Source organism: Schistosoma haematobium, chromosome 1 (genome assembly GCF_000699445.3).
Source record: "Schistosoma haematobium chromosome 1, whole genome shotgun sequence".
Taxonomy (NCBI): domain Eukaryota; kingdom Metazoa; phylum Platyhelminthes; class Trematoda; order Strigeidida; family Schistosomatidae; genus Schistosoma; species Schistosoma haematobium.
The window spans coordinates 50,854,254-50,878,743 of NC_067196.1; the positions used below are offsets into that span (position 1 = coordinate 50,854,254).

The 24,490-nt window shown below is 34.8% G+C and overlaps 1 protein-coding gene across 2 annotated transcripts; it reads left to right on the forward strand.

Moving 5' to 3' along the window:
• Nucleotides 1-3,757: 3,757 nt before the first annotated feature.
• Nucleotides 3,758-10,538, forward strand: MS3_00001523 (uncharacterized protein). 2 transcript variants are annotated; one of them, XM_012936527.2, is made up of 4 exons: nt 3,758-5,025; nt 5,071-5,392; nt 9,805-10,222; nt 10,257-10,538. In XM_012936527.2, exons 1-2 carry the CDS (start codon nt 4,068-4,070, stop codon nt 5,121-5,123), a joined length of 1,011 nt encoding a protein of 336 aa, XP_012791981.2. In that variant the 5' UTR covers nt 3,758-4,067; the 3' UTR covers nt 5,124-5,392; nt 9,805-10,222; nt 10,257-10,538. The 2 variants fall into 2 exon arrangements, with proteins under 2 accessions (XP_012791981.2, XP_051074410.1); XM_051208996.1 differs by lacking the exons at nt 9,805-10,222; nt 10,257-10,538 and adding an exon at nt 6,376-6,904 and having other exon boundaries at nt 3,758-5,392.
• The last annotated feature ends 13,952 nt before the right edge of the window (nt 10,539-24,490 follow it).

The window sequence follows — 24,490 nt, forward strand, 5'->3', positions numbered from 1 at the left end:
CTACTTTCTTGAAGTAGTATCAGACTTCACTTGCTATTCCAGAGTCAGTCAGTCAGTCAGCTACAACATAGGACCAGGCACATATATTCATCGGTCCGGGTTGCCATACCGCATTAGCACAGCAAGATGAACACCGGATTCATAGGAGTGGTTAGGTCAAAGGTGGTAATATATAGGAGAAAGACTGCATATAAGGATACAGTACAGGAAGAAAGAATTAGTTAGTAGAAAGAAAGATATGAAATGATTTTAATCTCTTAGTTTAAGGGAAGACAGGGAGTGTATACACCTACGCCATTGTGATCGGTTCTGAGCCATGTCACCAAGAGTCTCCAACCATCAGTTACGAAAGTCACGCGGACCCCAACCAAGTAGTCTGCATCTACCAACATGGCTCAGACTAGAAGTTAGTGACTTCAAGCACTGATGCCACGTTTTGGTTTGGCCACCCCTAATTCTCTTCCAACCATCTCTAACACCCGTTAGCATTGCACGTCGTGGTAATCGGTGTTCAGGCATACGTAACACGTGGCCTAACCATCTCAGTCGATGAAGATTCACAACCTCATCAACTGATTTACCATCATTCTCGAATACCCTGCGTCTAACCTCACTATTACTTACCCGGTGATCCCAACAGACACCAGCAATATTTCTAAGGCATCTGTGGTCAAATATTAGTAGCTTACGGGTGCCTTCTACTCTTAAAGGCCATGTTTCGCTGCCGTAAAGTAAAACAGAACGGACTGCCGCGCAGTATACTCGTCCTTTTATTGATAGACAGATATCTCGCCTTCGCCATAGGTGACGTAAATTGGCAAAAGCCAAACGAGCTTTTCGAATCCGTGCTGAGATTTCGTCAGACACCAACCCATTAGGGCTGATCAGACTTCCAAGATAAGTGAAGTTGTCAACGCGTTCGACTACTTCACTCCCTATCCTTAGTTCAGGTGTTGACGCAGACTAGTCCTGAAGCAACAACTTGCATTTAGAGTGAGAGAAGCGCATTCCAAACATTCTGGCATTGTTGCTCAGTGCTACCAAAAGACTCTGCATTTTGTCAGCGTCTTAACCAAATAGGACTATGTCATCTGCGTATTCGAAGTCGATAAGTGGATCTCCTGGAAGAAGATCAATACCCGAGAATTCAGTAGACGAAAATGTTATTTCCATCAGTAGGTCTATGATGAAGTTAAACAAAAATGGGGAAAGTGGACAGCCTTGACGGACACCACTTGAGGTTGCAAAAGCAGATGACAGTTCGCCATAAGCTCTGACTCGACTAGTAGTGTTCGAGTAAAGAGCCTTTACAAGGTTTATGTATTTCTGAGGTATGCCTTTCAATGACAGACACTGCCACATTATCTCGCGGTCTACAGAGTCAAATGCTGCTTTCAAGTCGAGAAAGACCACCATTATCGGAAGCCAATAATTATGTCTGTGTTCTAGAACCTGACGAATGGTGAATATGTGGTTTAAATCACCGATAGATTTCATTGCTGTTTCCACAGCTGTTTGTACATCTTTCCAAGCAACATCTGGGTCAGCCTCGTTTTCAGAACTACTTAAGTGTGACCTGAGTTGTTCCTGGAACATTGGTACAAGGAGGCACCAAATACATATGCGTCACACAAGCCACTTGCTATTCCAGAACATAATCTCAATTAAAATATGAATTCAGTTTATCACGAAATTTGTTAGATAGACTACTTGAACGATGTTAAATTTTAACAAGACAAGGTCTCCACTCATACTTTGTTTGTCTCGATCATTCTATTATAAAGCCTGCTACTTCACTAGTCAGTAGGCAGTTTTATATCCTTCCTGTTCTTTTCTGTTGTATAAGCTGACCAGGCATTATAAGGATACATCGTCTGTTAAATCAGACCACAGATCATACCACAAGATTTCAGATAAAAAGTTAGTTTTTAGCGTAGAATCCTAGAGGAACGCTGATAGATATCCTCTAGAAAGGTATCTGAAGAGGTTTCTTAGGATGAAATATTCAATAATCCCATTCTCTCCGGTGAAATATATAGGAAAGGTAAGAAATTCAGCCTTATAGTTAGCATTTGATATCATCCATATGAGTCAATCAAACCTTTAAAAATATCTCACTTTAGACTGTTACACTGCGAAAGTACCAATCAAATACAATCTGAAATCAGAATTTTATGAGGAATATAAGTTTCTTTTTTCTTACAGTCAAACGATAGATTACAGAGTCAGAATTTTTTGATTGCCACTGTTAACAATTTCATTAATCTATAAATTTCTTTAACAAAAATTTTCCTTTTAATACACAGTTGCATAAGTCGTATAGTGAATTCGTTCAAAAGGACTCTCCGATTAAACTAGTTCTTGCATAAATTAAGTAATATATATGTTACAGCTCTGGAATCTAAGGCGCGCGATCTTTTTATTTGTGACTCGTTTGGATGTACCCACATCTCAGAGTTGGTATTCACTCTAAGATTCATACTTAGTACCTTTTACCTCAAACACCTTACATAATATCGAGTTAGGTACTGAGTTCAGATACCCATTCGCTTGAGCAACAAACATGAGTTTGTATTTTATTTTTGATGATATTAGATTATTCCGATATTGAGTTTAAATCCCAGAGCGGATATCAACTCTAAGATATAAATACATTCGGTTGGACGAAACTTGCATACTTTATCTCACCGCTAACTACAATCCATACTTTCTATAAAACTTGTGACATGATGGCTATATTGAGGCAATTCTCATAGGATCCTTATATACCAACCAAGTATATTTCGTTTACGTGTTTTACATTGAATGAAAATTTCACCAAGTTGTTGGCTAAGGACTATGAATAATTGAAGCTAAATTAATAGTTTTAAACAAAATTGACCTCTGGAATAAAGTACTAGATAAAATAATTGCAACAAGTGAAACACCAACTACATTTAATTACATCAATAAAATGTATGATGAATTATTTATCATGCGACAAATTTCAATAATAATAAGAAACGGTCAGCCATCTTTAGTATTATTGTATAATAGAAATGATAGACATTAGTATGGAACTTTCTACTTCATCTGTACAATTTCAACACAGGAAATTCTCTAATTTATTGAAATCATTTCTGCTGTATGGAGGGAGTGAATAATAAACCGCATGGAAGTAATAATGAGTTACTGATCGACTGATAGAAACTATGCTGTCATGTAATATCGTAATAAACTTCTGTCACTCACTCTTTCTCTTATATTCATATATTGTATATGTATTTCATTTATAAAAGAAAAAAGATAATCGAAAAACTTGGAGTGGATAAAATAAAATGAATTCATTTCATTCCACAATGTTTGTAGCTTAGCCACATAAAATATGGATATTCAAACTAATGTTTATTTGATTGTTAATTGGCGTCATTATATTATTTTCAATGAAGTTTTGCATTCTATTGTACTTTAATTAGTGACATTTCCAAATACAATGAGAAAATTCATGTATCATTTATTGAGGATCCTACTGTACTGATTAATATCCATTGGATAAGCTAATGGGTATCTGAACTCAGTAGTTCAGTGGATAATAGGTTGGTATTTTTTTTTAACTGAATGGTACTGGGTTCAAGTCTGAATATAACCATTAATAGACATTCTCCAACTTTAATCATAATGCTTAGTGTTATGAGTTAACTTCATATTATGAAAATTTCAAATTATTAACAATAGGAAAATAATACGTAAGTAAACAATAAGTAAAAATACAATGAAAGCCAAGGTTTATTTTTATTCGTTTTATACTTTCTAATCTAGGAGTACAATCAGTTATCGTACTTTATTTCATAAAAATCTGGTAGATAGAACGGAGTCATGCATTTTTAGATGATTTAAATGAAATCAAACGATTGGTGAATAAATAGTATCTGTATTAACTTGTATTTCTGTTAAATAGTATTATCATCTACTCATTATATAGTTTGTATTATTTAGAAGAGTAAGAATGATGTGATATCATTTGTGTGGAAGCTAAGCTCAACTATTCTCTATTCTTCATCTACTGATATGTTGTAAAAATATTAAAAATGTTATCAATGTATTTAAAACTTCGTATTGTTACAACTATTGAAGGATTTATTGGGACTATATTAAATTTATTAACATTATTTATTGTATTTAAAACACAGTTTGGTTCAAAATCTACAACTTTAATGTTAAGATTACAGACAATATTTGATTGTACTGCATGCTTTTTATATGCAATGTATTCAGCAACAGAAAATGAAAATTTACTAAATAATAAAAATCCAACTGATATTTCATTTATCAATGAATTATTATGTTATTTATGGTCATATAATATTGCATTTTGGTCTGGTGTTATATTAAGTGTTCAGAATATTGTATGTATTTCAATTGATCGATTCATAGCAGTTCTATTCCCAATTATTTATAAAACACATCAATTATTATTAATTATAATATTTATTACTTATCAATTAGGCATGATAGGATTATTATTTACACCAATAATATTTTTTAGACGTTTCGATAATGATACATGTATTTATGTACCTGGACCAAATGGTATTGATTCATCAACATACATTGCTTTTCGTGGATATACATGGTTATCATTTCAGTATATAATTCCAGTATTGATTATTACAATTAGTCATCTTTCAATTATAATAGAATTAAAAAAGAGACAATATCAATCTAAAACTCTTAGACCGATTGAAGTTTCATTACGGAATAAAGGATGTGAATTGAATGAACAAAAAAAGTTGAATAAATTAGTCCTTATAACAGCAATAATGTCTGGTCAACAAGCTACATTACATTTATATGAATCTATACGTTATTTTTTGACTATGTTAAATATTGTAATTTTTGGTTATGGTACTATTGGACAACAAATGGGTCCATTTTTAATAGTATTAAGTAGTTGTATTAATCCATGTATCATTATTGGAACAACAGTATCAGTACGTAGACGATTTTCACATTATCTGCATGAAATTTGGATAAAAATTAGACGAGGTTAATGCGTTTAACATAATTTTCATAACATTTACATTATTTTAGACAATGTGATTCAAAAGAAGGAAATTCAAGTGTTGAATGGTTATATCAACTAAGTGATTCAATTCAAGTACAACATCACGTGGATCTTAATATAGATGTGAAAAATAATGATAAAAAGGTTCATTTTATCATTAGATATAATTTCAGCTGTTTATTTACCTAATTTATTCTTGGAATTCCAAGGGTTAATATTCAATTTGTTTTTAAACATTTGTGACATACTCTAAAGAATATTTTATGAATCAAATTTCTATTACGTTAATTAATCATGTTTTTAATTTGCTGAGCTGGTGTAAATTAGTTACTACATAAAGTTAATAAGGTAAGACTATAATTTATGGACAAACTAACCACGTATAAGATAACAGGTCTCGAATTTTGGGGCGAAATTCACTAATTCATTTTGATAAATAGAGTTTTGGCATTATAGCTGATGTCAGTTCGTGATGACAACCCTAAATCTTATTTATAACCCTAACCGTCAACTATAAATCATAATTATAATTCCTCACACAGGTTTATAACCCTCATTTGGTCCTGGTCATTAAGTGGACACTCTCAATGTCAGTCTAGCGTCGCTCAAAGGTCGTCTATAAATTATAGACTCATCATTAATAATTGTAATACGTGATGTAGCTTGAATGTACCAGTCTACATATATATTACATTTGTGGAATATGTTGACTCACAAGAAAGTGGTTAACTGTAGTAGAATGATAAGTTCTTATCAGTTAAGTAAACTTCTAAAATCATTTCTCTAAAAATCGTTGACACACCACATTAATTAATAAAGTGAAAATTTTCCTTTAGAACTTAAATCAATGTTCATCAACTATATAATTTTGTAATACTACTTCTAAAAGGCTGACTTCAGTTTAATTTTGTAATAAACATCTCATTTAGGATCACACATTGAAATAATTATCTAAAATTTATTCTTTGATTCTATTTTAACACGAAATTAAGAGTTTTCGTGCACTTGTAGATTCAGACAGATATTCATCAATGTGATAACTGATTACTAATAAAAAGGCCTGACTGATTGATCAGTATAAAGAACACAATTCTACGGATAGTAGCCACGTCCTTTGAATAGCTCAGGGATATAATATCTAACTATGGTTACTTACTTACCCCTGTTACTCCTCGTGAAGGAGCATAGGCCGCTCACCAGCATTCTCCATCCAACCCAGTCCTGGGCAGTCCTATCCAGCTCCTTCCAGTTGTTTTTCATCATTTTCATATCTGATTCCATTTCCCAACGTAATGTGTTCTTTGGCCTTCCTCTTTTCCGCTTCCCTTCAGGATTACAAGTTAGCGCTTGCCTCGTGATGCAGTTTGATCAGCAGCGTAATGTATATCTCATCCATTTCCATCGTCTTTTCCTAATTTCCTCTTCACCTGGAATCTGGTTTGTTCTCTCCCATAGTAGGCTGTTGCTGATAGTATCCGGGCAATGGATGTTGAGTATCTTGCGTAGACAACCATTTATAAATACTTGTGCCTTCTCGATGATGGTTGTTGTAGTTCTCGAAGTTTAAGCTCCGTACAGTAGAACTGATTGCCTTGACGTTCGTATTGAAGATTGTGACTTCGATATTGGTTGAAAGTTGTTTTGAGTTCCATATGTTCTTCAATTGTAGGAATGCGTCCCTTGCTTTGCCAATTCTCATCTTTACGTCTGCATCTGAACCTTCTTGCCCATCGATGATGTTTCCCAGGTACGTGAAGGATTCTACATCTTCCAGAGTTTCGCCATCAAGAGTGATTGGATTGCTGTTCTCCGCTTTGAATTTGAGGACCTTAGTTTTCCCCTTGTGTATGTTGAGACTTACTGATGTAGAGACTGCTGCTACACTGGCTGTCTTTATCTGCATTTGTTCATGTGTATGCGATAGGTGGGCTAGGTCACCTGCGAGGTCCAAATCGTCTAATTGGTTCTGAGCTGTCCATTGTATTCCGTGTTTTCCCTCCGATGTTGAGGTCTTCATAATCCAGTTGACCACCAGAAGAAAGAGGAAGGGAGAGAGTAGACAGTCTTGTCTGTCTTCCGGTCCTTACTTGGAATGCATCTGTCACCTGTCCTCCATGCACGACCTTGCACTGTAGTCCGTCGTATGAGTTCCGGATAATGTTGAAAATCTTCTCAGGAACTCCGTAGTGTCGAAGAAGTTTCCATAATGTCCTCCTATCTACACTGTCAAACGCCTTTTCATAATCAATGAAGTTGATGTAAAGTGACGAGTTCCACTCAACTGATTGTTCGACGATGATCCGTAGTGTTGCAATCTGGTCTGTTCACGACCGATCCTTACGGAATCCAGCCTGTTGATCTCGAAGTTGGGCGTCTAGTGAATCTTTCATCCGGTTCAGTAACACTCTGTTGAAAACGTTTCCTGGTACTGACAGTAGTGTAATGCCTCTGTAGTTTCCACATTTGCTCAGATCTCCTTTCTTTGGAATCTTGATGAGGTGTCCTTCTTTCCAGTCCATCGGCACTTGTCCCTCCTCCCAAATCTTTTTGAATAGAAGGTAAAGCATGTTTGTAGTTACTTCGATGTCTGGCTTCAGTGCTTCAGCTGGCATATTGTCGGGTCCTGCTGCTTTCCCGTTCTTGATTTGTCTGATGAGCATTCTGATTTCTTCCGTCGTTTGTGGATTGACATCTATAGGAAGATCTGTGTGTGCTGCTTCGATGTCTGGTGGATTCATTGGGGCCGGCCTATTCAGGAGTTTTTTGAAGTACTCTACCCATCTGTCCCACTGTTGTTGAATTTCAGTGATTGGCCTGCCTTCTTTGTCCTTGACCGATCTCTCTGGTTTACTATATTTCCCTGCTAGTTTCTTCGTTGTATCGTAAAGCTGTTTCATATTTCCTGCTGTTGCAGCTTTTTCCGCCGTCGTTGCTAGTTCTTCCACGTATTTCTGCTTGTCGGCTTTAATGCTCTTCTTCACTTGCTTTTTTGCTTCTATGTACTCAGCTTGTGCTGTGACTTTCTCTGCTTGTGTTAGGCTGTTGTTAATTGCTGTCTTCTTGTTCTTCCTTTCTTTGATCCTGTCCAGTGTTTCTATAGAGATCCATTCCTTACGATGATGCTTCTTGAGGCCCAGAACCTTTTGACACGTTGAAGTTAATGCTTCTTTGATACCTTTCCAGTTGTCCTCCATATTAGTTTCTTCTTCCTTCAGTAGATCCTGTAAGGCTTGGAACCTGCTGTTGAGAGCTATCTTGAATTCATTGAGTTTGTCAGTATCTCGAAGGAAGGCTGTATTGAACCTTTGTATTGCCGTTTGTCCATTTGTTCAGTTCTTCTTTAGCTTCAGTTTTAAATTGGCCACAACTAGGTTGTGATCTGAAGCTATGTCGGCTCCTCTCCTGGTTCTCACATCTTCCATTGTCCTTCGAAACTTTTTATTGATGTAAATATGATCTATCTGGTTCTCTGTGGTGTGGTCCCGTGAGATCCATGTAGCTTTATGTATATGTTTGTGTGGAAATATTGTGCCTCCTATGACTAATTTGTTGAATGCACACGGATTTACGAATCTCTCTCCATTTTCGTTTCTTTCACCCAGTCCATGTCGTCCCATGATGTCTTCATATTTGGTGTTGTCTATTCCGACTTTGGCGTCTAGATCTCCCATCAGAATGGTGAGGTCCTTCCTTGGGCACTCCTCTATGATTGACTGCAGCCGCTCGTAGAATTGATCTTTAATGTCGTCGTTGCTATCATTGGTGGGTGCATAACATTGGATAATATTCATTGTGATCCCCTCCTTCTTTGTTTTGAATGATGCTTTGATGATTCTGGATTCGTGAGATTCCTATCCTACAAGTGAATTTCGTGCTACTTTGGACAGCATTAGAGCAACTCCCTGAGTGTGTGGAGCATTTTTCTCTTCGTGGCCGGAGTATAGCAGCATCTCTCCCGTATTTAGTCTTTGTTGTCCAGCTTGGGTCCAATAGGTTTCGCTGATTCCCAGTACTGCCAAGTTGTATCTCCTCATTTATGTTTTAATATTTCAGGAAATATCAGTTCCTCTTGAGCTTGCAGATACATCTTGTTATGATTATCAAGCAGAGCAGACATCTGATTCAAGAAATTCTCTCGAATATTATGAAAAAATTTGCTTTACTTCCAAACATTCTACATGTTTTATGTGCAACAGAAACATTATTTATGGGAAATAATTAGAGCAAAGTGGATCAGTTTTAGGTTCTATATGTTTACATATAAACAAAGTTAATTATTTTTAATAACCGTTCTCTGACCATTCGAAATATATAAGATGACAAGTCAGTATTTAATAAAAGCCTATCAGTTTTCATCTCAGTTGACTGTTTTTGTTTTAATTAATTCGGAATATTTTCTTTTAAATTCCGATTCGGTAATTCAGCATGTTGCTAAGTGATTGAAATACAATAGAATTTGCTTGAACTAGAATTTAGACACAGTGAATTTTTATATCATAGAAACATACCATTTAAACAAATTCAATCTTCCATTCATTCATTACCTCTTGAAATAGTTTTTTTAATCTGACGATAAATATTAAAGTCTATTCATTTACTTTTTCCACAACACCAATTCCTCATTGGTTTATTAATATGAATGATAATATTGACGTTAAATTCGACTTTTTCATGTCCACTAACCAGTTAATTGTGATTATCATTTTATTTGATACATGTACTTTGATATGATTTTCGTTAAGGGTCTGTATTTTAGGTAGAGTTCAAATGTTGTATCATTACTTTGCAAGTAAATGAAAAAAAAAATACAACTTAGGTTTAAAACAAGGCTATTACCAGGTAAACTTGACTTCTTATATTATCATAAACATTGAAAATGTTCTTCGGAAAACTTAAGGGGAAGGAATTGGTTTATAGAAACTATTAAGGACTGAATCGATATTTATTTATGTAGTGCATGTACGTCAGATAATATGAACTTTATGTTATTAATCACCAGCAAATAAGTTATTCTTTTTTGAATGGTAAAATATTAACAAATTAATCTTCAGATACTATCAGTTTTCGTGTACTTTGGAACGGAGGTGCGTATTTAGATTCAGTTCATCCCCAAGACCTTAGTTGATTGGAAAGCATCAGTATGATGGCTTGAAAAAGACTCAAACATGAGAATATTTGGTATGTTATCATAGTGTTTTATTTGATAAAAAAGTTGATATTAGGAAAACGCATGTATTTAATTATGATGACCGTCCAAATAAGTAATAATCTTTTCAATTGTCTATATTTGTAAGTAATTCCCTTGGAAAATAGTATGTTTGAAGGGTGATTAGTGGAGTTTTATCAATATTTGGTCATTTTATTGTTGTACTCCAAAAGACAAAAAGATCAGAACAATGTTCTTTTTTACCAAAGTAACATCAAATAAAACAGAAAATAAATCAGGGGAAATATACTTAACACTGTTATGTCAACTAAATATATCGTAGGCCGAAATAATGGTCATTTTTACATTCATTCAGTCAACGGATTTTTCATAATATAACTTAATTTTTTATTGGAAAATTAGATTAGGCTGTGACTGACTGTAATATCAGACTGTGCTGCACCGGACACTTGCATAGTAAGCTGGAGTGATGTTATAGGTTACAGAAAACCTAATAATAATCATGGTGGATTTAAAGTGAACTGTTAGTGAATAATGTTAGTGAAGAAAGGTTTGAGGTTAAGTATAGTTCTGGTGATAGTGCTCTAAACCATGTACTGATGTTTAAATGACTGTAGTCTTCAATCTTGAAACAATATCGTTCGTCTTTTATGAGGTAAATCCTAGTAGCGAATAATTTGTTTATTGAGTTTATCGGTTTTGTTATTTAGGGTTAGCTATTTTAACTAATATATATATTCAAATGAAACAATAATTATGACACTTCTTTAGTTTAGTGTACTTGGTTGTCGTATAACTCATTTTGTGTAATATAATGATATTACTTGAAGAAAATAATGAAGCACATAAGTTAAAAAAGTTGAATTGCTTAATTTTTCATTTCCTTTAATGCGCTTAAGCTTCGAAATTAGAAAACTATGCATACGAGAATCTGTAGTTTAACTAACTCCCAGAAGCTGAAGCTGAAAGCTTCGAACTTGTGCAGCACATCAAAACTGGGTGGATATGATATTGATGTATCATATTTACTACATTCTTCCCCCGCCCTAACATATCAGTAATTTACTTTAGAACTAAATTACACACTAGTGATATTGACACGAAATGTCTTTGTATATCTTCTGGTGAAACGAGACTGAAATACATTAAAATAAATAGAAGCAAGCAGAAGGATAAAAGCTATAAAATACAGTATTCAGCACATATGAACAGGTTGTAAGAGTTGACCTCACTGAAAATTTATATGCATGAAGACGTTAGTATGGCAGAGTTGTATAAATTCGCCTTTGCTTAAAAACATTTCATTGAACTCTGAATAATTTATTTACATATTTCACGTACAAATATACATTCACTTATCTATTATTTCTTGTGATATACGAATAGTAATAAAATGGTATCAAGGTATTGTATGCCTGTAATTGCATAATGTCGAACAAAACCATTACCGTTTATTGGTATAGAGTGGGACAGGAGCGAGATCTCACAAAACCCCCTGAAGACTATTTCGTCGTCTAAATCATGTGACTTTGGAACTATTTTCGTGAGGCCAAAGTAATAGCAACTTCCCCAGGGTTTTTTGAAAGCAGGCTGAACATTCACTTTTATTTTCACGACTTTAACTAATAATGAATTACAACGGCTACACCTTTTCATTATCAGTGTAAAAGCTGTAAATGGAAACCTGATGTAAACACTGATTTGATATTCTCTTATCAGTTGAACTTTTTATGAATAAATTTGTAGATTGGATTCTATTTCGATTCATCAAGTTGACTTTTGTATGAAAACTGTGGAATATGATCTTCACACGTATAAGTAGCTTTCTAGCATACAGTTACCTTTAACAAGTGACACTCAGAATTAATGCAGAATATTTTCGTCTTTTTTTGGTGAAAAGCCTACTTAATTGAATACCACAGACCCGGGTCCATGTATACATCACCAAACAAAACGGGTTGGTGTTCCCCTATCCTTCTTACGACCTAATCCTATACCAGTCATCATAACGCGTCAAGGTAGTCGGTGCATGGACATAGGTAATGCATGTCCTAACCATCTTCGTTGATAAAAATTCCCTACTTGGTCGGTGGATTTGCCATTTTTACGTAGCACTTTGAGTCTAGTCTCAGTTACAAACTAGATGGCCCCATAATATGTGAGCAATGCTACGATGACACCTATGATCGAATAGTAGTAACCTAAGGACACTGTTTGTGGATAAAGCAGTTTACAGTACACTGGCCTGCGCTCTCACTTACATTTATCACATGGCTGCTTAGTGAATATATGACGACAGTTCCGTTAAACATTTACTAAATATAGTATAATGCAATTAAATATATGCAATAGAATATAAAACAGTTGAAAACTTGTCGTAAAATGTAAATATACAGCAGATCCACAAGGTGCGACTTGTCTTCATTGACTACCTGAAATATAGAGTAAGAATATTAGCTTAACAGCCACATTCATTAAGACATAAATGTCAGTTTGTAAAGAAAGAGTGGATTTATTGTGTGAGAAATCATGCTGGTGTTATGATCGATTTTATCGAAATCGGCCGTGTTCCAGGATGTATTAACCAATGAAAACTCATGAACGTTATTCGAAAATTTAGCACGAACGGAGGAAAGCTGAAATTCTTACGCCTCTACACATTACAGTAACCTTAAACGGTTTGTTTAGTTTACCATAGACTGAATTCTGGAATAACGATAATGCTGAGGTAGATAAGCCTCGACCAATAACGACTAACAACGGGAACATTTATAATAATCCACTACTTCAGCAGAGGGCCAATGTACTTTCCAATTGTATCTAATAATGCTACATAGTATATTATCAATCACCAAACGTCTGTAAGGGATTGATGACATCCCTGACTTGATGCAGGATTGTCAGGGGCCTGGGCTTCTAAATCCTTTCGGATTTACCACTGGTATCTAGAACAAAATAGAATAACATTTTATCACATGAAACACGTAAGCATTCTGCAAGGCATACTGACAAGAGTAATAGTAGTAGTAATAAAAGTAGTACTAGTAATAATAATGGTGGTAGTATACAAGGTCTAAGCTGGAGGTAATCAATTAATTGTCTAATGCAAAATGACAAAGTGCTTTCATGAAATATGGAAATCATACATTAACTAAATTATTTACAGTCGTCCTTCATATGCTTCGTGATTCCTTCAATTCTATTTTCACTACAATCGCTCTCTGTTTACACCCCATTCTCTTCATTTCATTCTTCTCAATCTTTTGGGGCGTGTTACATACTACTTATATCTGTCAACATAAGTAGCATACACCAAAATATCAGCAAAAAACCGCGAAAACATGACTTATTGGAAAAAATTATCGTCAGCATTTAGAACATCACATAATTATGGAATTTTGGCACGCTAAAAGATAAAATACTGCAGCGACACTGAGAAGCCAGCGGAAAAACATAGAGAATGTGTCAAGCTCTCCGCCAGAGCTCACGAAAATAGCGGTAATAGTATTGTAGTGTGTGCTGCTGATATCGACAGATATAGGTAGTATCATCAATCGAAAGTGAAATACCTGGAGGCAGAAGGTTAAGAAGACTGAAAAAAGAGAACGAGAACAAGGAATGATTGGTGTGGGAATGAAAGAACAATGAAGTCTAAGACGATTGACTGATATTTGCAAAAGGAACAGTCAAATTTGAGACAATCGACTGACATTTTGCAAATGAACTATTTACTGTATTGTTCTCAGATTTTACTAAGACTGCAACTGCAAACGCCCTCCATTTCTATTCAGGAGGACTTGGGAAGAAGAACAAGTGTCGGCAGATAGGAGAGAAGGATATCTCATCAAGATACTAAAGAAAAGAGATCAAAGTAAGCGTGAAAACTGCATAGATATCACAATACTACCGGTACCAAGAAACGTTTTCAATAGTGTTGCTGAACCTAATGTAAGATTCAGTAAACAAACAGCTTTAAGGTTAACAGACCGGATTCTGTAAACATCGGTCATGCACAGACCAATCGCAATACTACGGATCATCGTTAAACAATTAATTGAATGCAACTCGTCACTATACATTAACTTCCTTGAGTATCAGAAAGCATTTGACAGTGTGGATAGGAGAATCTTATAAAACCTTCTTCGACACTATAGAGTGAGTAGCTGAGAAGGTGTGGTGTTTGAATGAACTAATGATACCTTTGTACTGGTTGAATGCTTGATTTCGAATTCTAAATACAATACATTCGTTTGTGCCTGTGTCTTCTTAATTCAATTGCGTTAATCCTGGAATTCCTAGTTCATACGATAATTTGAATATCATATTGGCGTCGCGATGGAGCCTGTAATGAAAAAGTTAGATATTCATTCAACTCCTGAAGCTTTTGAGGATTACTTGGAAAGGTTCGAAATCTGGAGCATGATTAACAAAGATCTTAAAGGTGATAAAATTGTGGCACATTTTCTGACATTCATTGGGAGAGAAGCGTACAGCTTATTAAAAATTCTGGCATATCCAGAAAAACCTATCTCACTCCCTTATGCAGCTCTTAAAGAGCTATTATTAAGTCATGTAAAATACACCAGTTTTGAATGCCGTGAAAGGGCAAAGTTTCATAAGACGGTTCGTCAAAATGACCAAAAGGCTCGGGAATTCATCCTTGAATTACAGAAACAAGCTGCCAAGTGTAATTTCGGTGATCAATTTCATGTGCAACTGAGAGATCGATTAATTGCAGGAATTAACATACCGAGTTTGAAAAGAGAGCTGTTAAAAATGCCAGACATTCGGTGACGAAGGAAACTCCAGCGAGGCTATTGAAAGGAAGAATTCTTCGGTCGAATGTGAGATGTTTGGAGTCTGCAGAAGTTACATACTATCGGGGAAATGATCTTCGACCATCTACGGGTATTGTTCTGAAGAATGTCGGAAAATCGATGGTGCGAATTCTAGACATCGATGACTTAAGTACACACAGTCGACATGTAGATCAAATACAATTTCAGGAACCAGGTGAGTCAGTTCCAATTTCGATTGTTAATTCTAATGCTAATGAGCATATTCTAGATAATACAGAATCCTTATCCAATACAATGTCAGACAGACTCAGGATGAATTTGAGAAGACGTACGATTGATTACAAACACCTAGACTCCAATTTAAGCTGTGGCGGATGTGGTGTTTGAATTAACTAATGATACCTTTGTACTGGTTGAATGCTTGATTTCGAATTCTAAATACAATACATTCGTTTGTGCCTGTGTCTCCTTAATTCAATTGCGTTAATCCTGGAATTCCTAGTTCATACGATAATTTGAATACCATAGAAGGTCGTCAACATTACATGGAATTCATTCGACAAACTACAGTGCAAAGTGACACATGGAGGACAGTTGACAGATTCATTCCAAGTGAGGACCGGTGTCAGACAAGACTGTCTACTCTCTCTCTCTCCTCTTCTCTTTCCTCTGGTGGTTGACTAGATTATGAAGACCTCGACATCTGAGGAGAAGCACGGAAAACAGTGGATAGCTTGAATGAAACTGGATTATTCGCATTTCACAGATCACTCAACCAACCTATCCCATACACACCAACAAATGCAGAAGAAGATGACCAGTACAACATCATTCTTTGGAGCAGTAGGCCTCAACATGCACAAGGGGAAAAGCAGCATCCTCAAACAACAAAGAGAACACCAACCCAATCACACTTGATGGAAAAACTCTGGAAGATGTGAACACATTCAGTAACAGCCTACTATGGGAGAAAGCAAATCAGCTTCCAGTTAAGGAGGAAATTAAGAAAAGATTTTGGGACTGAATAGGACATACATCGTGGAAATCATCCTAGTACATCACGAAGCAAGCGCTAACTTGGAATCGTGAATGGAAATGAAAAGGTGGAAAGTCAAAGAGCACACTGTGACGAGAACTGGGAGTAGACATGAAAAGTATGAATAGCAACTGGGAACAAGTGGAAAAGATTGTCCAGGACAAAGTTTGTGGGAGAATACTGTTGGACAGCCTATGCTTCTCCACGGGGGTGGAGGGTAACAGGAGTAAGTAAGTGTATACTAATGATTTTCATATTCAGATTAGTTCAATGCATTCAGCAAAACTTTTATCTATGTGTTTCACTGAATAGAGAACTTTGATAAAGTTGAAGATGAAGACAAACAATTTAAACTTTAAAAAGTGAAATAATTTGTTTGTTTATATTGAATTTAAAATGGAAATCAGTTAGAACTCGAGTTCAAGTATATATGAGCCATTTATCTATTTTTACATGTTGTTCTGTGGTTAGCTTTTAGAAAAAAACTGTATTGATTAAAATAGTTATAAACTTTAAGTCTAATTAATAAAAATGATGACGAAATCTTCATGATCAAATGTCGAAATTCATAGAACTTCAAATAATTCCTATCTAAAATGAAAAATACAACTCTTCCGAAGTATTTGATTATTTCAATTCGATTTATAACCTTCTTACACTTAGTCACCGGTATTATTATGAAATTAACATGTAACTCAATAGAGAGTAATCAGTTCATTTTGTGAAAAAGTAACAACAGGAAGTAATGGATCGATTAACAGCTGATATTGATTGAATAAATTCTGACAAATATGACTAAACATATTGTTAATTTAATCTACAGGTTTAATTTTTATCTCAGACAGAACATTAAAAGATAGGTAAATCAAAATGAAAAGTTGTGATTATGAATAAAACATCTTGGACCAGATTGCCAGGTGAAACTTTGGATTTACATCAAATTCTTTCGCTGGGATTTTACAAATATATTCTTTCTCTCTAAAATAGTTGCATTTTATTTCACATCCATACTTCAGGAACGAATTATCATCAATACGTATTGAGTTATAACATTTTTATAACATTGTCATTATTAATAATGGAATCATCAAAGTTTGAAATATTGTCATTAGAATTAAACGATTATGTTATGTCCCGACAAGCATAATGAATGGTAACTTTAGGGATCCATTTATGGACCAATACTATGAGTATATTTTTATCGTATAACTGATAAATAACTAAACTATACATATTCATGTTCCTCTTATTATGAGCTTTATTTTGACCTATGCACTATTACTATACGATTTATCATTCTTGAGTTATGCCTTGTCTGTCAATTACTGTCTCCCTTATTCACAGCCATATTTGGCTAATTCTTGTACAAATGTTGTTTTCTACTTTATGGTACGATGTGGTCTGTCTGGTTGGTATGTAAACTCAGTATGTTTGAAATAATTGATTCATATTGCAGAGGGTGGGATTGGTTTTCTGGACTTAACTGGTTGGGCTAGGCAGGAAGCAGGACCGATAAGGACTCTAGACTGCTCGCACGGGTTTTATGCGTCGTTGGTCCGATCGATAATTCACTACTCTCTAATTGGCGGTATCACTACGTATACATTAACAGAGCACACCGGGTACAAGTTATAACAGATTATTAAAACAAAATTTTAACGTCAAAAATTTCTGTTATCAAGGGTATAATTTTTAAGTTGTTTCAATGTACTTATATTGAACCAAAATTTTAGAGCAGCTTCTGAAAAAAGGTATCTCATAAAAATGTAATAATGTGATGAAATACTGACAGTTCAACAAAAAGAATTCCACTTAGATGATGTCATTTTCTTAAGTTTTCTTAAGTCGTATGAACAGTTAATTGTACATGTGTTAATCGATAACAACATTGAGGAGTATTGCATGAATGAAAAAAAGATTAACTGTGAATACAATTTTACAACTAAAGAAAGTGTCATCATTGACAAGAAAATTTTCTTCTCCTAACTGTCTTTATTTCTTCTTCACTGATACAATAGGTTTATTTCATTTTTCCAAATATTAATATTGAATGGAAAAAAGATGAGGCTACATTTATCATTCTCATTTACATCAATTACTTCATTCAATCATGTACAATGAGTTTATCAGTCATATACAGCCTAAATAGCCTAACTAACATATTGCAACACTTTTGAGATCGAGTTAACTGAGATAAAATATCAGTGATTTGATCTTAACGATTTCCCAGAGCTTCGAACTGATAAATACTAAATGACGTAGGCATTCTAAGCAACTCATATTTTATCCTCGATGTCAACAATGGGCGCGTTGTTGAGTGATTTTTGGATTGTTCTGAGTAATCTCTGAGTTAATATTTTGCTAGCCGCATACCCTCTGGGCTGTATGCTTATGAGCAGAGATTTCTTATTCATTTTTTGTATTTTGCCTATTCTAAACTTCGTGATCATATATTTGCTTATAAACTTCCCAGGGAATCCGTTATCCATAAGAGGATTACGCGAGGCGTTTAGCCCTTCTTCAACTATATCCGTAGGACATATAGTGTGTATTCCGTAACTAAGTGTTTTGATTAGGTTTCTTTTGTACTTTATATGTACAAAGCTAAGAAACTATGTGTACTGCCCTGTCCAGGTATTTTTTTCTGCTTAATTTGGATATATTATTGTAGAGCCTGAAGAGAATTTATCAAAAAGAATATTCTTCATTCATTAGTCTTTTAAATATGTTTTTATCAACTTGATTTCTCTTGTGGCCCAATTTATATTGGTTGAAGTTCTAGGAATTTACATTTACGTGTTAAGGAATACCCCCCCCCAGTATGCCTGAGCAAAGATGTAGGGAAGACAGTGAACAGCTCAATATTGGCCGATTTAGGGCATACTGATCATAACTGGTTAGGTGTGGAATCCTTCACGTACCTGGGAAACATCATCGATGGGCAAGAAGGTTCAGATGCAGACGTAAAGATGAGAATTGGCAAAGCAAGGGACGCATTCCTACAATTGAAGAACATATGGAACTCAAAACAACTTTCAACCAATATCGAAGTCACAATCTTCAATACGAACGTCAAGGCAATCAGTTCTACTGTACGGAGCTTAAACTTCGAGAACTACAACAACCATCATCGAGAAGGCACAAGTATTTATAAATGGTTGTCTACGCAAGATACTCAACATCCATTGCCCGGATACTATCAGCAACAGCCTACTATGGGAGAGAACAAACCAGATTCCAGGTGAAGAGGAAATTAGGAAAAGACGATGGAAATGGATGAGATATACATTACGCTGCTGATCAAACTGCATCACGAGGCAAGCGCTAACTTGTAATCCTGAAGGGAAGCGGAAAAGAGGAAGGCCAAAGAACACATTACGTTGGGAAATGGAATCAGATATGAAAATGATGAAAAACAACTGGAAGGAGCTGGATAGGACTGCCCAGGACTGGGTTGGATGGAGAATGCTGGTGAGCGGCCTATGCTCCTTCACGAGGAGTAACAGGCGTAAGTAAGTAAGTGATCATAACTTTAGTATAAGTCAGTCTTTTTCAATGATTTTTCAGGTTAGTATTTGTCTGCTAAGGTCAGTCCGAACAAAAATCCTTCAAATGCAAGAAGCAGCAGCTATTTGGATGAAAAACTGGAGCTATGTGTATAACCAATATACATTCTACCATTTCATTTACTTTGGTTAACATCAGAGCCAGTTAATCATTAATCTGAATTATAGGATGACCTAATTTCACTAACGTACATAATACCTTTCATAGTCAAATATTATCGTCTTACTTATTTTATTCACAGCTCCCAAATGCCCTGGTATAGCCGAGAGTGGGAAGAGTCAGCTCTCCCTCACGAAATGCCCTCACATGGCCACGCGTATATAACCACTCTCAGGGAAGTCCTACTCACTGCCTTCTCGTGGTGGAGGTGTTGTTTACGAAATCGAAAGAACGAAAGGCGAGTGTCCGGCGCTTTAACCGGGTTGGTGGGTATGGAGGACCCACTTAGGGGAGTTCGAAACCCTGATTCCGAACCAATGGTGCACATGGGCTCCAGTATCCTGAGGGAACAAATGGCATATGAACCAATCGTTGGTCACCGGCTACCATGGGACTACAGCTCCTTACGATGCTCCACTGCCTTGTGGATTAGACCTTCAGGTCATGGGCTCGGGGTTTGGCCCCCTAAGAAAACCACCTATTTCGGTCTGGGCACCCGGGCAGTGTCCCAGCTCTCACGTGAATCGAATAATTTATGTTGCGCCTATCTATTTGGTGCGTTCTTGTACCAATGTTTGTGTTTAAATAAAGAAATGAAATAAAAAATTTATTCACATATCTCCGAATAATAATAGTTTTCGTTATTATTGATTTGTTAGGGCATTTTATATGAAAATTAATAAAGGTCAATTAAATGAAAGTTCAAGTAAAAAAGGTAACAAAGAGGAAAGAAACATTTTACATAGTATAGAAATAATAAGAAATTGTCGCGTTATCCTAGGCCATAGAATGACTTAAGAATTACCAGGGTAAATTCAAGGTTACGACAAATTGTCTGTGTACACATAAGAGGGGTTTAAATTTACGAACAGCCAAAGCTTCAATAAACCTGAGAATTCGACCTTGACAATTTCTATACAACGTTATAAAAGATGTATTAATATCGGTTTAGTGCCCAGTTTCAATTATATGTTTCGTTATTAATGAACATGGTTTTCTACCTCACACGTTGACCGAATCATTTGACGCTAATTGGTTTTGAAGTCATATACACACATGTTCAGTGACTCTTGATTGCATTGTTCGATTACTCCTATCTATGTATATGTCCACACAAACATGTAAGTTGGTAAATACAATAGGATGTGACGTAATCATTTGTGCATTATCTAGGTCTATTTGGAATCATGGGCTTAGACTTTTCAATCACAACCAATTGAGCAGCATAATAGGTTTTCTCGATGGTTGCTTTCAATCCCTGTCTTAAAACTATACTATTGGATTCACCTCTATATAGTAGATGGATATAAACGTTTTTCTTTGGAACCAAATAAACGAGAGGTCTCGGCGTTAACTGACTTTTGCAACTATTAATAAACTTTAGTGGATAATCATTTGATATTAATGTGTCAGTCAGAAACTTTTCCTCTTTTTCCACCGTGTCAGTGGTGCAAATTTTTCGAATCCTATTAAAGAGACACTTAATCAAGCCTCGTTTTTATTGCAATGGACAGAAACTATGGAAATTTAAGTATTGCCCCGTCGAAGTTGATTTCCTATAAACTGACCGTCTTATAGTACCATCCTCCCTTCGACTCAAAAGTATGTCTAAAAAGGGCAATAGGCCATTATTTTCTGTTTCATAAGTCATCACGATATCGTGTCGAACCCCATCGAGTTTATCTAATAACCAAGAAACCTCAAAGTCTTTACCACACACAACTAGTATATTATCCATTTATCTTTGATACAAAGTTGCCTCGCTAATGATCTCACTCGTCATATTTTCCACATATAACATAAATATATAAGCTAAAAGAGGCTCCAAAAGGGCTACTCATAGCAACACTATCAACTTGCCGAAAATATTCGCCATCAAACGTGAAGTGAACATTTGCAGTGCATAATAAAAGTAATTCTTTCAACAATGATGACCGGATCGGAAAATGGGGAAAATTGGTAGATATATAGTCACAAAGTAAATAAAAGGTCTTAGTTAACAGTGCATTCGTGAAAACAGAGTTTACATCAAAGGAATGGAAATTCTTATCTTTAATATTAATGTCCTCAAGAAGATCAATTAATTCACATGTATCTTTTAAGGAAAACTTATATAGTTTAGTATGGATTGGATTTAACAATTTTATTAACCATTTAGCTAGTTCATGTACAGGAAAACCACGCATAGATAATATTGGTCGTAATGGATTATTATGTTTATGAATTTTAGGTAATCCATATAAATTCGGGAGAACAGAACCCGAAGGTTTTAGTATATTAAACTCCTCTTTGTTTATGACACTCATTTTAAGAAGCTTTAGTAGATTGGACTTTGGATTCCAATTTTCTAACATTAATATTAGATGGGACGTCCTGCAGGAAACCATTAATCTCACCATTTCATTTAACATATAACTTATTCAAGTCAACACTTTATATTAATCATTCCCAACATTCACAGTTTTATTTTATACTACTTAACGATCCTGAATTTACAGGCTATAAATTTAAATGATGTATTATGCTTTAAATCTGATCAATTATTTTGGACTACTAATTTGGATATATAACTGTAGAACCTGACGAGAACTTATTGGAAAGAATATTCTTCGTTCATATATCTGTGTTTTAGAATGGTGAGAACTTTTCAGCGATTAAAAATGTTTTCATTAAGTTGTTTGCTTAAAACATTTACGTATCTAGGTCCTGGGTTTAGATCTCGTAAGGCGGGATCATGGATGCTCACTGCTGGGAAGTCCCATTCTAGGACTAAACGGCCGTCCAGTGCTTCCAGGTTCTTCATGGTAATCTAGCTTCAATTGACTATAAAGTTTAAGTTTAACTCAAGTGTTTTGACATTTTAATTTATATACTGTTGAAATACATGTTATTTGTTGCCATAAAATTAATATTTCTTTGCTAAAGAAACTCAAAGTATCACAACGTCCGGTCAACAAATCTCTTATTGATTAGATACTAAATTAATTTAATTATTTTTTCAATCATTCATTTTTTATTATCATTATCATCAATACATTTCTTTAGAAATTCTCTATTGTTTATACACGATAAAATTATTCATTATATATTCAATGTTTAAGCAATATGTTGGATTCATCAGTTTCGCCCATTTTCTCATTTATTTAGTAGATAAATGCTGCCAAGTTACAGTGTAATTTTCATTCAAATATTTTATTTCTAGCCCTAATTTTTAATAGGCTTGTATTTATCATAACTTACATGTTTTAGTTCATTACATTGACATGTTTATAACAAACAAGTACGGATAACTTTGGATGATTGAAATGAAATTTTTAATATAAATATTACACACAAATACTCAGTGCGCAATCATCAAATAAACGGGAAAATAACTGAAAGTAATGTACCTAACAAGTTTCTTGTGCAATAAAATATCTCAATACTATACGCAGATATATTACAATAAAGGTTAAGAACGACGAATTGAACAAATGCAAAAGTATAATGCCAACAATATATTTCGTTATTATCTACTTTATGATTTATAATAAATAAGATTAATATAAACAATCGACTGAAATTCTTAGTTCATTATTGGATGTGTTATATATATCATAGCGTGACCTAAAGATCATGTATTCCGTCATTAATGTGAACTATTGACGAGTCCCATACGAACACGAAGAAGTTGTGTAGAACTTTCTAGGTTTTTGTTATTTTCTAGATATATGTGGTACTTGATACGAACTATTAACAAAATAATCTCCCCATATCTTTTATACTAATATCGTGACATAAACTGATAGAAGTCTTTGGAACAAGCGGTTGTTTTTCCTTGAACAGTAGTACCACTGGACTTCCTGATGTTGTTGTAATTGTCAGAGCAATGTTTACTTCTCAATATTGACAACTTATTCTTCAGTACTTTGTTCTAGATTCCATTTTTATCACTGCATGAACTGAAAAATATATAGATGAAATGTGAAAAATCAATATCTTACAACTTTTTGGCTCATAATTCTCGTTTCTAGCGGAATATTAAATAATGTGTAAAGTTTTCATGTTGGAAACATTAAAAACAATTTGTAACGTGTCGTTAGTGTTTGAAGGGCACTTAAGCAAGACAACTGTACTAGACTCAATTCCTGGAAAAAGAAACAATGGAACTAATACAGGGTCTCAATCAAAAACTGCATAATCTTCACAACCCATACTGATAATTAATTGACGTAAGAAATTGACGTATGTTATAACTCAGTAATTTATTAGTTGTAAAAATTACTTCTCTTGGTCAGTTGCTGCACAAATGACACATCATAAACTCAGAACTTTATAAGACCTAAATGTTAAAGAAGTTCCACACTAATAATATGCCTTCTACTAATTCTGAGTTTTATCCAGTTTATCATCATTTATTATTCACTAGTCTAGGGTAACTTGAAGAATTTGTTTTTCTTATCCTATTTGAATAACGAAAGAGGACGAATGTATTTGTAAAATCTCAGCGAAAACATTTGAAGTAAATCCAACGTTTCACCTGGCAATCTGATCCAAACTTTTTCAAGGAAAATATAATCAAACAACAAAATTACCAAATAGGTACATGATTCTCTGGTTTACTGTATGCTGAATAAGTCATCCAATCAACGTGAACAATGTTTGAAGTAGGTATTTACATTGGTGTGTAAGAGACATGTAGTGTGAAACAAAAATTGTTAAGATGACAGATGGTGTGT

What these genes read in the sequence shown, in the direction of transcription:
- MS3_00001523 (XM_012936527.2), top strand. Translation starts at nt 4,068, where the DNA reads ATGTTATCAATGTATTTAAAACTTCGTATTGTTACAACTATTGAAGGA. An exon ending in TTGGATAAAAATTAGACGAG is followed by an intron (nt 5,026 to 5,070) that starts GTTAATGCGTTT and finishes ACATTATTTTAG; the next exon opens with ACAATGTGATTCAAAAGAAG.